The sequence below is a fragment of the Amblyraja radiata genome, chromosome 38, assembly GCF_010909765.2.
Source record: "Amblyraja radiata isolate CabotCenter1 chromosome 38, sAmbRad1.1.pri, whole genome shotgun sequence".
In the NCBI taxonomy this organism is placed as follows: Eukaryota; Metazoa; Chordata; class Chondrichthyes; order Rajiformes; family Rajidae; genus Amblyraja; species Amblyraja radiata.
Window position 1 is genome coordinate 4907990 of NC_045993.1, and position 17804 is coordinate 4925793.

At 48.4% G+C, this 17804-nt stretch overlaps 1 protein-coding gene across 5 annotated transcripts in view; it reads left to right on the forward strand.

The window, feature by feature from the left end:
- The window catches only part of tbc1d17 (TBC1 domain family member 17), a 38846-nt gene extending 25442 nt beyond the window's left edge, over window positions 1-13404 (forward strand). For all 5 annotated transcript variants that reach the window (XM_033013048.1, XM_033013051.1, XM_033013050.1 and 2 more), the window contains exons 12-17: window positions 423-523; window positions 2705-2804; window positions 7137-7234; window positions 8751-8867; window positions 10218-10304; window positions 11430-13404. In XM_033013048.1, coding sequence (XP_032868939.1) covers window positions 423-523; window positions 2705-2804; window positions 7137-7234; window positions 8751-8867; window positions 10218-10304; window positions 11430-11684 — 758 coding nt within the window. In that variant the 3' untranslated portion in view covers window positions 11685-13404. The remainder of the gene's footprint in view (window positions 1-422; window positions 524-2704; window positions 2805-7136; window positions 7235-8750; window positions 8868-10217; window positions 10305-11429) is intronic.
- The last annotated feature ends 4400 nt before the right edge of the window (window positions 13405-17804 follow it).

Genomic DNA, 17804 nt, shown 5'->3' on the forward strand with positions numbered 1-17804 from the left:
GAACCTGGTCGTTGCAGTCTTCAGGCTCCTGTACCTTCTACCTGAAGGTAGCAGGGAGATGAGTGTGTGGCCAGGATGGTGTGGGTCTTTGATGATACTGCCAGCCTTTTTGAGGCAGCGATTGCGATAAATCCCCTCGATGGAAGGAAGGTCAGAGCCGATGATGGACTGGGCAGTGTTTACTACTTTTTGTAGTCTTTTCCTCTCCAGGGCGCTCAAGTTGCCGAACCAAGCCACGATGCAACCGGTCAGCATGCTCTCGGTCAGCATTGCCTATAAGATTTAAATTTCCCTTTAACCCTTTCAACTCAAGAGGAAAGTCTCTTCAGCCCTTTATCGCTATTAATTAACATTCCAATAAATCTGCTCTGTATCCTCTCTCTAATACAGTCTGTCATAGTTGTTGTTGCTTTATTTTGCAGGCTACGTTCAGGGAATGAGTGACCTTCTCTCCCCAATATTATACGTCACTCAGAATGAAGTCGATTCCTTCTGGTGTTTGACCGGTTTCATGGAGAAAGTGGTGAGTGCCTTCTGCATTGGGAGGATTTGTTCTAGTTAAACAGGGATAAAATGCGTGGGTTAGGCCCTGTATAGCCATGGTTCTGTATCCTCGCCTGCATCTCCTTTGACAGCATCGGGGAACTCCCATGTATAAGGAAGGAGCCCCTTTAAAGTGTACCCTTGCTGAATGTACATGCCTCTCATGTGTATCTGAGTAGCATGCACCTTATTTATTTGCACACCAAACAGTTTAATTCTCAATCAGAAGGACAAGAGACCAGCGATTTTACCCGACCGCGATTTGCTCTCTTCCCTAATGCCCCTGTCCCACTTAGGAAACCTGAATGGAAACCTCTGGAGACTTTGCGCCCCACCCAAGGTTTCCGTGCGGTTCCCGGAGGTTGCAGGTGGTTGCCGGAGGTTGCAGGTAGTGGAAGCAGGTAGGGAGACTGACAAAAACCTCCGGGAACTGCACGGAAACCTTGGGTGGGGCGCAAAGTCTCCAGAGGATTTCGTTCAGGTTTCCTAAGTGGGACAGGGGCATATAGTCACCTTTTGTTTTAGTTGACGCAGCGCGGAAACTGACCCCCTCGGCCCACCGAGTCCGCACCGACCAGCGATCCCCGCACATTGACACTATCCCACACGACACTGGGCACAATTTACACGTTGCCAAGCAAATTAACCTACAAACCTGCCCGTCTTTGGAGTGCGGGAGGAAACCGAAGATGACTCGGAGAAAACCCAGGCAGGACACGGGGAGAACGTACAAACACCGTACAGACAGCACCCGTAGTCGGGATCGAACCCGGGTCTCCGGCGCTTCAGAACCAGGGGCCACAGTTTAAGAATAAGGAGTAAAGCCATTTAGAACGGAGACGAGGAAACACTTTTTCTCACAGAGAGTGGTGAGTCTGTGGAATTCTCTGCCTCAGAGGGCGGTGGAGGCAGGTTCTCTGAATACCTTCAAGAGAGGGCTAGATAGGGCTCTTAAAGATTGCGGAGTCAGGGGATATGGGGAGAAGGCAGGAACGGGGTACTGATTGGGGATGATCAGCCATGATCACATTGAATGACGGTGCTGGCTCGAAGGGCCGAATGGCCTACTCCTGCACCTATTGTCTATTGCAAGCACTGTAAGGCAGCAACTCTACCGCTGCGCCACTTAGCTCCTATTAATTACTCTTCAAGGATAATATGTCGCATAGGACTAAGCACGTTAACTGTAATACTCAATGGGGACTAGATAGGTTTGTAGGATATGTGATGCCTAATGTCGTCAATATGTATCAGGTGATCCCCCCTGCAATCAATAAATCACTTGATCTTATAGAGGTGTACAGAATCAGGAGCGAAATAGATTGGGTAGATGCGCAGAGGCTCTTTCCCAGAGTAGGGGAATCGAGAACCAGAGGACATAAGTTTAAGGTGAGGGGGGAGAGATTTAATAGGAACCTGAGGGGTAACTTTTTCATTCAAAGGGGGTAGGTGCATGGAATGTACTGCCGGAGGAGGTAGTTGAGGCAGGGAGTATTGCAACGTTTAAGAAACATTTAGACAGGTACAGGGATGGGACAGGTTTGGAGGGATTTGGGCCAAACGCAGGCAGATGGGACATGTTGGCCGGTGTGGGCAAGTTGGGCCGAAGGGCCTGTTTCCACACTGTAAGACTCTCTGACTCATAAAGGTGGAATACTTTGGCCAATCTTATTTTCTGCATCCACTTTAAAGAGGAGGAATGGCGGGAAAGGTATCTGAATACAGAAACGTACAAGATTCTTAAGGGGTTGGACAGGCTAGATGCAGGAAGATTGTTTCCCGATGTTGGGGAAGTCCAGAACAAGGGGTCACAGTTTGAGGATAAGGGGGAAATCTTTTAGGACCGAGATGAGATTTTTTAAATTTATTTTTTCACACAGAGAGTGGTGAATCTGTGGAATTCTCTGCCACAGAAGGTAGTTGAGGCCAGTTCATTGGGAGGGAGTTAGATGTGGCCCTTGTGGCTACAGGTATCACGGGTGTATGGAGAGAAGGCAGGTACGGGATACTGAGTTGGATGATCAGCCATGATCATATTGAATGGCGGTGCAGGCTGGAAGGGCCGAATGGCCTACTCATGCACCTATTGTCTGTGTGTCTATGAATCATGTTTGTGTAATGGCTGCTCATGTAAGTCTGTGTCTCTGGCCTTTGTTCACAGCACCGGAACTTTGAGGAAAGTCAGGAAAGCATGAAGGAGCAGCTGGAGAAGCTAGCGCTGCTGCTGAGGGTGCTGGACTCTGCCCTCTGTGACTTCCTAGGTCAGTGTTGTCTCCCCAACCTCCAGCCCTAACTCCAGTAACGGCCGACCATTGTGTCCTCATGTATAGTGTCGATTTGCCTCAATTGTCAAGTCAAGTCGAGTCACATTTATTTATATAGCACATTTAAAAAAACAACTCTCGTTGGCCAAAGTACTTTACATTTGTTATAAGAATAGTATAAACAAACAAACTACATACATATATACATATAGCCCTCGCTCAGTGGACGTCAGGAAAGGCTTGGGAGTATAGATAAGATTTTAGTCTTGACTTAAAGGAGTCGATGGAGGGGGCAGTTCTGATGGGAAGGGGGATGCTGCTGTTCCTGCATCTGCCAGCGTTCTACATCAAAGCTACCGTCTCACCACAGACGGCAGTGGAGGCCAAGTCATTGGGTGTGTTTACAGCGGAGATTGACGGGACCTTGATTATAGACAATAGACAATAGGTGCAGGAGTAGGCCATTCGGCCCTTCGAGCCAGCACCGCCATCCAATGTGATCATGGCTGATCATCCCCAATCAGTACCCCGTTCCTGCCTTCTCCCCATATCCCCTGAATCCGCTATTTTTAAGAGCCCTATCTAGCTCTCTCTTGAAAGCATCCAGAGAACCTGCCTCCACCGCCCTCTGAGGCGGAGAATCCCATAGACTCGCCACTCTCTGTGAGAAAAAGTGTTTCCTCTTCTCCGTTCTAAATGGCTTACTCCTTATTCTTAGAAACATAGAAAATAGGTGCAGGAGTAGGCCATTCGGCCCTTCGAGCCTGCACCGCCATTCAATATGTTCATGGCTGATTATCCAACTCAGTATCCTGTACCTGCCTTCTCTCCATACCCCCTGATCCCTTTAGCCACAAGGGCCACATCTAACTCCTTCTTAAATATAGCCAATGAACTGGCCTCAACTACCTTCTTAAACTGTGGCCCCTGGTTCTGGACTCCCCCAACATCGGGAACATGTTTCCTGCCTCTAGCGTGTCCAAACCCTTAACAATCTTATATGTTTCAATGAGATCTCCTCTCATCCTTCTAAACTCCAGAGTGTACAAGCCCAGCTGCTCCATTCTCTCGGCTTAGTATGGGTGTCATGGGTTATGGGGAGAAGGCAGGAGAATGGGATTGAGAGGGAAAGATAAACCAGCCATGATTGACTGGTGGAGCATGCTCGATAGGCCGAATGGCCTAATTCTGCCCCTGTGACTTACAAACCTATTTTGTGCATGCAAGTGACTTCACTTTCTTATTTTGCTTTTGAGATGCAAATAGAGATGTGTGTGCTTTGGTGTGGGACAGGCCTGGTGTTCTGCACTGGCAATTTTGCTTTTTTAGGAGACTTCCCAACTTTTTTTTTTTGACACATCTAAGCAAAGTGCTGAAGTAGCTCAGCAGGTCAGGCAGCAACTGTGGAGGGAGTGGACAGTCGACAGACCCGGGGCTCTGGCGCTGTCGGGCAGCACCTCTACTGCTTCGCCAACGTGCCGCCTCACGGAGAGCTTCAGCGTTTTCCTCACAATCCCAAAGAAGGTAGTTCAATTGGCCACTGAAGATCGCTCCCAATGTGTGGGTGAGCGGTGGAATCTGCGGGGGGAAATGAGAGTGAATGGGCAGAGAATGGAAAAAATTGAATTTAAAGTATGACAAGTAAAAATGGTTAGTGTGGGCCGAAGGGCCTGTCTCCATACTGTGTGACTGCGAATCTCTCGTTCCCTCAGCATGGCACGGTGGCACAGCGGTAGTGTTGCTGCCTTACAGCGCCAGAGACTCCAGGTTTAATCGTGCTTGCCTGTACAGAGTTTGTACACGTGCTCCCCGTGACCTGCGTGGGTTTTCTCCGGGCGCTCCGGTTTCCTCCCATATTCCAAAGCTAATTGGCTTGGTTTAATTGTAAATTGTCCCTTGTCTGTCTGTCTGTCTGTCTGTCTGTCTGTCTGTCTGTCTGTCTGTCTGTCTGTCTGTCTGTCTGTCTCTGGTCGGCGCGGACGATGGGCCAAAGGGAAAATGTTTCGGCGCTGTATCTCTAAACTCGGCTAAACAAATCTCTCACTCTAGCATGGGCTCAATGGGCCGAAGGGCCTGTCCCCAGGCGGTATGACTGAGAATGCTTTGCCCTCTTGCTCGCACACACACACACACACACACACACACACACAGACACACACACACACACAGACAGACACATACACACGTACACACACACACACACACAGATTCAGACACACACACACACATAAAACACAGACACATACACACGCACACACACAGAGATTCAGACACACACAGACACAGACACACACACCCTTGGCCTGAGTGTGCTATAAACGGAACAGATTGTTCTTTTCTCTGTCAGTCTTTAATTGAATGCTACAGCTTGGACAGACTCCATTGTATTCAGCTGGGGCCTGAGCGTTGTAACGTTGGCAATTGCTGGGGCTTTGCATTCTCCTCCTTACCTGAGACTGTCAGAGACGGTTCCCAGGCCTCGAGCTTCATTCAAGAGGCAGCTCCTGTGCAGCCAGGCAGGCTCTGATGCAGATTCGCACTCCATGCTTGAATAGCTACTCACAGCCACTGTTACAGCTGCACATGGCAGATGTAGATTTGCATAGTGAGAAGAGTGAACGTTTGCTACAAACCTCTGCAACATATCTGCAACCAATATGGCAATGGCTCTCCCTCACCGACATAGTTTAATCTTTTAAAGAGACTTTCTTATTCCAAATCCAGAGTAATAACTCTTATGAGGCAGCGTATATAATTAGGTTGAACAGCACAGTGGGGCAGCGGTAGAGACCCGGGTTCGATCCTGACTACGGGTGCTTGTCTATACGGAGTTTGCACGTTCTCCCCGTGACCTGCGTGGGTTTTCTCCAAGATCTCCGGTTTCCTCCCACACTCCAAAGCCGTACAGGTTTGTTGTTTGATTGGCTTGGTGTTTGTGTAAATTGTCCCCCAGTGTGTGTCGAGTCGTGTTAATCTGTGGCGATCGCTGGTGGGTGTGGGTTCGGTGGGCCGAAGGGCCTGTTTCCACGCTGTATCTCTAAACTAAATGGGGAGACTGCCAGAAGACTAATTTCCAGATGGTACTGTCATTTGTTTTGAGGGTTGGGTAACAGTAAATATACTGATATCAATATCTTGAAATCGATCTGAAGAAAGGTCTCGAGCCGAAACATCTTCCATTCCTTCTCTCCAGAGATGCTGCCTGTCCCGCTGAGTTACTCCAGCATTTTGTGTCTATCTTGAAATCAATAAATCCTCTCTGCTTTCATTAATTGTCTTCATTTAGTGATAATATTTCATTCATTAAAAAAAAAAATTCTGGTCTGGTCACACACAGACACGCACGCACGCACACACACACACACACACACACACACACACACACACACACACACACACACACACACAAACACACACACACACCCACACACACATACACAGACACAGACACAGACACACACAGACACACACACACAGACACACACACACACAGACATAGAGACGCGCACACACACACGCACACACACACACACACACAGACACAGACACACACACTCACAGACATAGAGACGCGCACACACGCACACACACACACAGACTCACACACACACACACACTCACAGACACACACACACTCACAGACACACACAAGCACACAGACACACACACTCACAGACATAGAGACACGCGCGCACACGCACACACACAGACAAACACACACAGACATACGCACACACACAGACATACGCGCGCACACACACGCACACACACACACGCGCATATACACACGCACAGACATACGCGCACACACACGCACACACACATACGCACACACACATACGCACACACACACACAGACATACGCACACACGCGCACACACACACACACACACACACAGACATACGCGCACACACACACACACATACGCACATACGCACACACACATACGCACACACACACACAGACATACGCACACACGCGCACACACACACACACACACACACAGACATACGCGCACACACACACACAGACATACGCACACACGCGCACACACGCACACACTAAAAAAAACTCTAACAGTAATGGTGCAATATTAACAATAATAGCCTCTGTAGTTCAGAGCTCATTTGAAGTTGTAGTGTTTAGTGGCTGTAGGGAAGAAGCTGTTCCTGAACCTGGGCGTTACAGTTTCCAGGCTCCTGTACCTTCACCCCGATGACAGGGGTGAAATGAGTGTGTGGCCAGGTTGATGCTCCAGCACTTTGTGCCATTATTTTTACCTACTCCATCTGCACAGCTTGATTCCAATAACTCTTCTCTCTCACCAGATTCCAGAGAATCGGGGAACCTGTGCTTCTGCTTCCGCTGGCTGCTCATCTGGTTCAAAAGGGAGTTTTCCTTCCCAGATATACTGCGGCTTTGGGAGGTGTGTATATCTCATCCGTGACGCGATGTTATGTATTGACGATCTTTCACCCGGTGTTGTCCCCTTCCTGCAATTTCAATTGTATTCCTTTGTCAGACTTTCCCCGGTCTAGAGATACAGCGCGGAAACAGGCCCTTCGGCCCACCGAGTCCACACTGACCGGCGATCCCCGCACATCCGCACTCCCCTGCACACACCAGGGACAATTTTACATTTGCACCAAGCCAATTAACCTACAAAGGTACACAAAAATGCTGGAGAAACTCAGCGGGTGCAGCAGCATCTATGGAGCGAAGGAAATGGGCAACGTTTCGGGCCGAAACCCTTCTTCAGACTTGGGCAACGTTTCGGGCCGAAACCCTTCTTCAGACCTGCAATCCTACAACCTGTTTAAGAAGGAACTGCAGATGCTGGAAAATCGAAGGTACACAAAAATGCTGGAGAAACTCAGCGAGCGAGGCAGCATCTATGGAGCATAGATACGGGGCTCCATAGATGCTGCCTCACCCGCTGAGTTTCTCCAGCATTTTTGTCAACCTACAAACCTGTACGTCTTTGGGAGTGTGGGAGGAAACCGAAGATCTCGGAGAAAACCCACGCAGGTCACGGGGGGAACCTGCAAACTCCGTACAGACAGCGCCCGTTTCCGCGCCGTATATCTCTTAAACTAAACTAAACTAATCTCTCCCTGCACCTCGCCCTCAAAATAAACGCTTCTGAAATGGACCCCTCCGTTATCGGACTTCTGATCAGATTTTCCATCAGTTCATATGTGATTGGAGCAGAATTAGGCCGTTTTGTGTCTTATCTTTGGTTTAAACCAGCACCTGCAGTTCCTTGCTACACATTTGGTCATATAATAATAATAATAATAATAATAATAATAATAATAATAATAATAATAACAATAATAATAATAATAATAATAATAATAAGATCTTTTATTGTCATTGAACATAAGTGCAACAAGATTTGGTATGCAGCTTCCATCCGATGTCATACTTAAATAACTAATAAAATTTAGATTTAGATATTGATACCCCGAGAACATGGATTGTAAAAATAACATTATAACAGTTCAAACAGATTAAAGTGCAGATGTGTCTGTGCGACGTGGCCATCCGAGGGAGACAGTCCAGGGGGTATGGGGGGCACTCAGCAGGGCCGGTTCAGAGCCGCTATAGCTCTGGGAACGAAGCTGTTCCTGAGTCTGGAGGTTCGGGCGTAGAAGGCCTTGTAACGTCTGCTGGAGGGAAGTAGTTCGAACAGTCCATTACAAGGGTGTGAGGAGTCTTTATGGATGCTGAGGGCCTTCCTGAGGCACCGTGTGTGGTAGATGCCCTCCAAGGCTGGTAGCGGTGTCCCAATGATCCTCTGCGCTCTGTGGACGACGCGCTGAAGAGCTCTCCTCTCCGCCTCCGTGCAGCTGAGATATTGGGTTTGCTTTGTGCTTGACACTGGGTGACTGACTGACTGACTGACTGGCTGGGCTCTGTTCTTATTCCTCTGTTGCCAGGTCCAATGGACTGGACATCCATGTCCAAATTTCCACCTGCTGGTGTGCTGTGCGATCCTGGACTCTGAGAGAGATGCACTGATGAATCCAAACTACGGATTCAATGAGATACTCAAGGTAAGCACTCAGATATAAGCTTGTAAAACGCAAATCACCTGCACCGCCCTCGTACATCCATACCCTGGTGAGCAGAGCTTCAGAGTTTCCTCCCTGCCGTAGTTTAACTTTCCAACAAACAAAAATCCGGAGAATTATTCCATAACAACAACATAGACACAGCCTCAGAGATAGACACAAAAAGCTGGAGTAACTCAGCGGGACAGGCAGCATCTCTGGAGAGAAGGAATGGGCGACGTTTCGGGTCGAGACCAAAGAAGGCAGATATGATAGTGGCATTTTTCATTTTATTTATTTATTTATTTATTTATTAGAAGTAGACGTATTATAAAATGTAGTTACATATTATAGTAAAAAAACTTTTCATATACATCAGTCATACATTATTAAAATTTTCCATTATCAATTACTTCCGCTTCTAGTGTTTTTATTTTTTATAGAAAGAGGGAGAAAGAGAGGGTAGAAAGTTACAAATAAAAAAGAAAGCAAAAAAAAACACAACAGAAAAACAAGGGAGGTGGAATGGATTACCTGTAATACATCAATGGAGATAGGTTCGTAGGTTATAAAGTATAGCTTTTCATCTGTTCCTGAGTTCAAGTTTCAGCTGGGTCCTCGTGCTGTGCCAATCTATCCCTTCAGATAGTTAATGAATGGAGCCCAAATTTTATGGAAAAGATCTTGTTTGTCCATTAAGACAAGTCTAATTCTTTCTAAGTATAGGGTCTCCGACATTTCCGTAATCCACATTTTAATTGTGGGGGTTGTAGGGCCTTTCCAAAATTTTAATATTAATTTTTTTCCGGTTATTATACTGTAGTTGAGGAAATTTCTTTGGTTTGTTGTGAGTGTTAAGCTTTGTTCTGATATTCCAAGTATTATTAATTTTAGTGGCATTTAAGTGTAGTTTTGTCAGGTGTACGGAGAGACAGTGAAAGGCTTTTGTTTGCGTGCTATCCAGTCAACGAAAAGAACGCCTGCAGAAGGGTCTCGACCCCAAACGACACCCATTCCTTCTCTCCAGAGATGCTGCCTGTCCCGCTGAGACGCCAGCTTTTTGTGTCTATCTTTGGTTGTCACTGTATGTCATGTTGTTACTTGTGGGCGGAGCACCAAGGCAAATTTCTTGTATGTGAATACTTGACGTTACTTTGTGTCTAGGTAAAGTTAGTCGATTCATTTCCCACATCTCCGCAGAATCCCACGGTGGGATTATTTGAGCGCTGGAAGTTTGCTGCTGCCTACTCTGCATCTGCTGATCAGGTGCAACATCTGTCCAGGTGTGGCTTTGTGGTCTCTGGGTTCTCTGAGTTCAGCTTTGCTCCCTCTCTCTCTCTCTCTCTCTTGCAGCACATCAACGAGCTGACCATGAGGCTGAACATGGAGGACATCCTGTGCCGGGCGGAGGCCATTTATCAGCAGCTGGCAGCCTGTCCGGTGAGTCTGGCCAGGGCCAGCCATAGGCAATACTTGCCCTAACGTCCCACAGTGCTGCCCTCTCTCCCTTTGCCTGGAATATGAGGCTCGGCGGAGTGGGATGATGCTGGAGGCCTGGGTGGGGGTGGGGGGGGTGGTCTGTGTGGAGATGGGGGTGAGGAGGTCTGGATGGGAATGGTGTGGCAAGATGGGGATGGGGAGGGGGGGGAGGTCAGGTGGGGGACGAGAGGGGATGTCTAGTTGGGAATGGGAGGGGTCTGGATGGGAATGAGGGGGAAGGGGGAAGTCTGGATAGGAATGGGAGGGTGGGAATAGGTGGGGGGTGTCTGCTATTGAGGGAGTGCAGCGTAGGTTTACAAGGTTAATTCCCGGGATGGCGGGACTGTCGTATGCTGAGAGAATGGAGCAGCTGGGCTTGTACACTCTGGAGTTTAGAAGGATGAGAGGGTATCTCATTGAAACATATAAGATTGTTAAGGGCTTGGTCACGCTAGAGGCAGGAAACACGTTCCCGATGTTGGGGGGAGTCCAGAACCAGGGGCCACACACACACAGTTTAAGAATAAGGGGTAAGCCATTTAGAACGGAGATGAGGAAGCATTTTTTCTCACAGAGAGTGGTGAGTCTGTGGAATTCTCTGCCTCAGAGGGCGGTGGAGGCGGGTTCTCTGGATGTGTTCAAGAGATAGCTAGATAGGGCTCTTAAAAATAGCGGAGTCAGGGGATATGGGGAGAAGGCAGGAACGGGGTACTGATTGGGGATGATCAGCCATGCTCACATTGAATGGCGGTGCTGGCTCGAAGGGCCGAATGGCCTACTCCTGCACCTATTGTCTATTGTCTATTGTATGGGGGGGGGGATCTGGATGAAGTGGGAAGGGGAGGTCTAGATGGGAGGTCTGTGTGGAGATGGTGGGGGGGGGGGTCAGGATGGTGACCCCTCTCACTTCCATTGGGCTCCTTTACCTGCCATTCCTCCCGCCACCTGACGTGGTTAGTCTTGGTCCCACCGTGCTGATGGTTGTGGTGTCACTGGGATGGGGGGGGGGGTGTCGGTGGGAAGGGTCCGCGGGGTCCGGTGCGAGCGATCCCCCCGAGCCGACGTCTGCCTTTCACATTTCCACAGCAGCTGCAGAGGAGCGTGCAACACATCCTGGGACTGGCGGCGCAGGAGGAGGAGGAGGCCACCCCCACCCCCACCCCCACCCCCAGCTCGGGCACGGGCACGGGCTCCGGACAGGGGAACTCCCCCCGGCCGCTCTCCCCCAGCCAGACGCACGAGTCCGAGCTGACCGACAGTGCCCCCCACAGTCTGCCCGACAGCAGCATCGAGATCCTGCACACCGACGATGGAACCATCGAACCGACCCACAGCCCATAGGTACTCGTGCGTGGGTGGTGGGGGGAGGAGGGGGGGGGATACCCCATCCCCCATCCCCAAGTGGAACCCCCCCCCCCCCAACTCCCAACAAAGACACTAGCATTTTCACCAAAGCCTTGACCAAGAGGTTCACCCGAACAGTGGCTTTGGAAATTAGACTGAATCCATCCTGTTGGTCCCCTGATCCCGGTCAATATCCTCCCCGCGCTTCTAACCTAGAAACATAGAAACATAGACAATAGGTGCAGGAGTAGAGGCCATTCGGCCCTTCGATGCTGCACCGCCATTCAATATGATCATGGCTGATCATCCAACTCGGTATCCCGTCCCTGCCTTCTCTCCATACCCCCTGATCCCTTTAGCCACAAGGGCCACATCTAACTCCCTCGCGGGCGTAAAGGCGTGTAATATTTATCACGAGAGATGTAGACATTAAAAAGCTGGAGTAACTCAGCGGGACAGGCAGCATCTCTGGAGGGAAGGAATGGGCGACGTTTAGGGTCGAGACCCTTCTTCAGACCAGACCCAAAACGTCACCCATTCCTTCTGTCCAGGGATGCTGCCTGTCCCGCTGAGTTACTCCAGCATTTCTGTACCTATCTTCAGTTGAAACCTGTATCTGCAGTTCCTCCCTGCATTTAATATTTATCACAGTTCCCGAAGAGGGCAAATGGCGCATTTCGAACCAGTTGCCCCCTTTCTAAATTATTTGAGTGCTCTGTCACACCAGAGTCATGGAGGGCCACAGCGTGGAAGCAGGTCCACGCTCATCCCATCTATGGAGGCTACATTCTTGGGACAGTGTTTATACGTGTCACTCAACAGGCCCGGTAGAGTTGCCACCTCACAGCGCCAGAGACCCGGGTTCAACCCCGACTACGGGCGCTGTCTGTACGGAGTTTGCACGTTCTCCCCGTGACCCGCGTGGGTTTTCTCCGAGATCTTCGGTTTCCTCCCGCACTCCAAAGACGTACGGGTTTGTAGGTAAATTGGCTTGGTGTAAGTGTAAATTGTCCCTTGTCTGTGTGGGATAGCATCAGTGTGCTGGTCAGTGTGGGCAGAATGGCCTGTTTCCACGCTGTATCTCCAAAATGAAATAAACTAAACTAAAGACTCATCTTCTTCCGTGTCCATCTTCCTTGTTTCAAATGTTGACATCGCTGTCATCGTCTGTTCTGAAAAGGACGGCAAGCTTCCGTCGACAATCAGTGGGGAGACATCACTGGTTGAAATAGGTGATGGTGGTAGCAGAATTAACTCGGGATACTTCCAGTCTCCAGCCCCCCCCCCCCCCCCCAGCCACGGACACTTCTGCTATGGGGCCAACTAATCACTGAGATGGGGCTGAGATATATGCTGAGGCATCCCATACATCACCAAACTATTTTTGTCGACTTGGACGGATTTGATGTTGGTGTTGTCACTTCAAGAACCCTTCGTAGTAAAGGGCAAGGCTGTAAGATGTACAAAGCCAGAAGTCTTTTCTACCTGTATGTTTAATGGGATGTGATTATGCTGTATTTAAGTAATGGTTAAAGATTTTTTTCCTGGTTAGAAGTATATATATATGACTATATGTGCTTTATAACATATGTGTAGTATATATTTGAATGAGCAGATAACAAATTGAAATTTATCTTCCATTGTGCCAAACAAGATGGTGAAATATTCCTGATGTGAATCTAATTACGTTGAAATATGAGAGATATTGGTGCAATGTTGTCTTTTTCTTTCGCTCTTTATTTCTCTCTCCCTCTCTCCTCTTCCGACAGAACCTTTCCCCCCTCCCCCAGGGTGGAAAGGTCAAAGACTAGAGGGCATAGGTTCAAGGCGGGAGGTGGGAAAGTTTAAAGGAGATGTGCGGGGCATGTTTGTTTTTTGTATAGAGACTCGTGTGGGGGGGGGGTGGGGGCTGGAGTGTGCTGCCTGGGGTGGTTGTGGAGGCAGATGCAACAGTGGCGTTTGGGCAGCGGGTAGTGTTGCTGCCTTGCAGCGCCAGAGGCCAGGGTTCGATCCTGACTACGGGTGCTGTCTGTACAGAGTTTGTACCTTCTCCCCGTGACCTGCTATGGTTTTTTTCAATCAATCAATCAACCTTTATTGACACAAAAATGCTGGAGAAACTCAGCGGGTGCAGCAGCATCTATGGAGCGAAGGAAATAGGCGACGTTTTGGGCTGAAACCCTTCTTCAGACTGATCTTCCAGCATCTGCAGTTCCTTATTGAACCTTTATTGGCATCTTGCAAAGCAACAGTTGTACAGTGCAAAATGAGAAGACGTTTCCCAGGGAATATCGGAGCATCGCACATGAAACTTAAACATTTCACACATAAAATAAAAACAATCCAGTCCCTGATAAAACAGCACGAATAGTTTAAAAATGCAGGTAAAAAACAGCAACATTGAAATACAAGTAAAAATAAAATGTCCAGGGCAGCTGATTTAAGTTGCCAGTGTCAGAGTTATTTAATTGTCAGTGCAAAGCCGCAGAATCAGGTGGGGTGACTGTTTAGCAGCCTCACAGCCTGTGGAAGGAAGCTATTTAGAAGTCTGGTTGTCCGGGCTTTGATGCTACGGTATCTCTTGCCTGATGGCAGGAGATCCAGGTGTGTGTGTGTGTGGAGGGGGTGCAGTCTGTCCTTTGCTATGCTCAGCGCTTTATTCAGGCAGCAGCTCTGGAACAGTTCTTGTACCGAGGGTAGGGAGACGCCAATGATCCTCTCTGCTCCCCTCACTACCCTCTGCAGAGACCTCCTGTCTGAGCAGTTGCAGTTGGAGTACAGTCTCTCCCCTCTCTCCCCTCTCTCCCCTCTCTCCCCTCTCTCCCCTCTCTCCCCCTCCCTCTCTCCCCTCTCTCCCCCTCCCTCTCTCCCCCCTCTCCCCTGGGAGTATTTGATGAGGGCAGCATACATAAAAGTACTAAAGGGCCTGTCCCACTTCAGCAACTCTTCAAGTTCAAGTGAGTTTATTGTCATGTGTCCCTGATAGGACAATGAAATTATTGCTTTGCTTCAGCACCCAGAACATAGTCGGCATTGACTACGAAACACATGAATAAATAAACTGATAAAGTGCAAATAACAGATAATGGGTTATTAATGTTCAGAGTTTTGTCCGAGCCACGTTTAATAGCCTGATGGCTGTGGGGGAAGTAGCTATTCCTGAACCTGGTCGATAGCAGTCTTCAAGGCTCCTGTACCTTCTACGTGAAGGTAGCGGGGAGATGAGTGTGTGGCCAGGATGGTGTGGGTCTTTGATGATACTGCCAGCCTTTTTGAGGCAGCAACTCTTTAGGTGACTGCCAGGAATTCACTGGAAGTTTTACTGGAATTCACCTACAACACCTGGCGACAACCTACGTCAACCTACGGCAGCAAAAATTGTCGCCACTGTCGACGAAAGATTTTCAACATGTTGAACATTTTGTGGCAGTCGTCCAAAACATCGCCTATGTGGGACAGGCTCATAAGTATTCAATCTACTTGGTGCCTTAATTGCTGTTTTAATTTCCTCATTCCCCAAAACAACCCACATTACACTCATTCAACAAAGGAAATGGTGTCATTGTTTGCGCATCATGTTGGGCGGGGCACGATGCAAACCCTGGAAAATGTTCCATGAATCAGCAACGATGCATGTCTGGTGACGTCTGAAACTGAAAGGAATCTTTCCAAAGGATGGCCCTTTCCATTGAACCTTAGAGTGTGGAAACTGGCCCAACTTGCCCCACACACGCTGACCAACGTGCCCCATCTACACCACAGTCCCCCTCACCTGCACTTTGGTTCTCATTCCTCTACACCTGTCCTATCCATGTACCTGTCCAAACGCCGAGAGTTCAGAGTGTTTTATTTTCATGTGTCCCAGGTAGAACAACGAAATTCCTGCTTGTGACAGAGCAACAGAATATGTAAACTTAGTAGGTACACAAAAAAGCTGGAGAAACTCAGCGGGTGCAGCAGCATCTATGGAGCGAAGAAAATAGGCAACGTTTCGGGCTGAAACCCTTCTTCAGTAAACATAGTACACTGTGTAAATAAACGAGAGATAAAAAAATGTTCAGAGTGTGTGTGTATGCGCACACACACACACATACGTACACACAAAAATAGTCTATTGTAGTTCAGAGCTTATTTGAGGATGTAGTGTTTAATAGCCTGATGGCCTGAAGAAGCTATGTTGCGATCGTCCCAGCCTTGGACTGGAAGAAGGAACACTGAATTGAAGATCTCAAGACCGGCTGTGTGGATAAGAGTCGGGCCCGTTTAATCCTGAGCTCTACCAAAGCCACTTTATCCCTTCACTTCCCTGCGTCCCCTCCACAGGTTGATACCATTATAGGTTGACTACAACTCCTAGATCTACAGCCTCGAGCTGCCAATAGTCTAGCCTCCTGCTTAAGGGCATGTCCCACTTCCCCGAGTGATTCACAAATTCTCCCGAGTTTTTCCCCTCGATTCAAACTCGCAGAATGTTCGTAACGAGTCCGTGGGTATATCGTAGCGGCTCGTTATGCCAGCCGTAGGTACTTGGGGCTATTTTATTACTCATGGACATTTTTCAACATGCTGGAAAAAACGTCCCGACTTTACCTGATGCCCCGACTACCTTCAGCTGACATAACGAGCGGCTACGAGATATCCACGGACTTGTTACGAACATTCTTCGAGTTTGAATCTGCAATCAAGACTGAGATAGGCACAGTGAATAATGCGAAGATCGTGAAGATATTATCGAATGGTAGTATGTGTACGAAGGAACTGCAGGGAGGTTCTACTGCAGTTGTACAGGGTCTTGGTGAGACCACACCTGGAGTATTGCGTACAGTTTTGGTCTCCTAATCTGAGGAAAGACATTCTTGCCGTAGAGGGAGTACAGAGAAGGTTCACCAGACTGATTCCTGGGATGTCAGGACTTTCATATGAAGAAAGACTGGATAGACTCGGCTTGTACTCGCTAGAATTTAGAAGATTGAGGGGGGATCTTATAGAAACTTACAAAATTCTTAAGGGGTTGGACAGGCTAGATGCAGGAAGATTATTCCCGATGTTGGGGAAGTCCAGAACAAGGGGACACAGTTTAAGGATAAGAGGGAAGTCTTTTAGGACCGAGATGAGAAAATAATTTTTTACACAAAGAGTGGTGAATCTGTGGAATTCTCTGCCATAGAAGGTAGTTGAGGCCAGTTCATTGGCTATATTTAAGAGGGAGTTAGATGTGGCCCTTGTGGCTAAAGGGATCAAGGGGTATGGAGAGAAGGCAGGTACAGGATACTGAGTTGGATGATCAGCCATGATCATATTGAATGGCGGTGCAGGCTCGAAGGGCCGAATGGCCTACTCCTGCACCTAGTTTCTATGTTTCTACGTTTCTATGCTGATTTAAACCGAAGATAGACACAAAAAGCTGGAGTAACTCTGCTGGACAGGCAGCATCTCTGGAGAGAAGGAATGGGCGACGTTTCGGGTCGAGACCCTTCTTCGGACTGAGAGTCAGGGGAGGGGGAGACTAGAGGGATAGATGATGTAGGGAGTTGAAGAACAATGAATGAAAGAAGACATGCAGAAAAAAGTAACAATGGAATCAAGGGATATGGGGAGAAAGCAGGAACGGGGTACTGATTTTAGATGATCAGCCATTGAATGGTAGTGCTGGCTCGAAGGGCCGAATGGCCTCCTCCTGCACCTATTTTCGATGGATTCTATCGATGATCTATAGGAAACAAGGAGACTGGTGTCTTTCACTGCCCCCTGCTGGTGCCGGCAAGGTGAACAGTAGAAAAAATATGCATGACCCTCTTGAAATGCTGTCACTAGTATAGTGAGAAATGTGACAACTAACTGCATGCAGGACTTGCCCAGGTGCTGGCAGTTCGATGTCAACTCAAACTGTTCATAAACTGCGCACTGTAGGAAGGAACTGCAGATGCTGGTTTACACCGAAGACAGACACAAAATGCCGGAGTAACTCAGCGGGACAGGCAGCATCTGTGGAGAGAAGGAATAGGTGCCTGAAGACCTGAAACATCACCTATTCTTTTTCTCCAGAGATGCTGCCTGTCCCGCTGAGTTACTCCGGCATTTTGTGTCTTATCTTCACCTGAAACTTGCTCTCTCCTG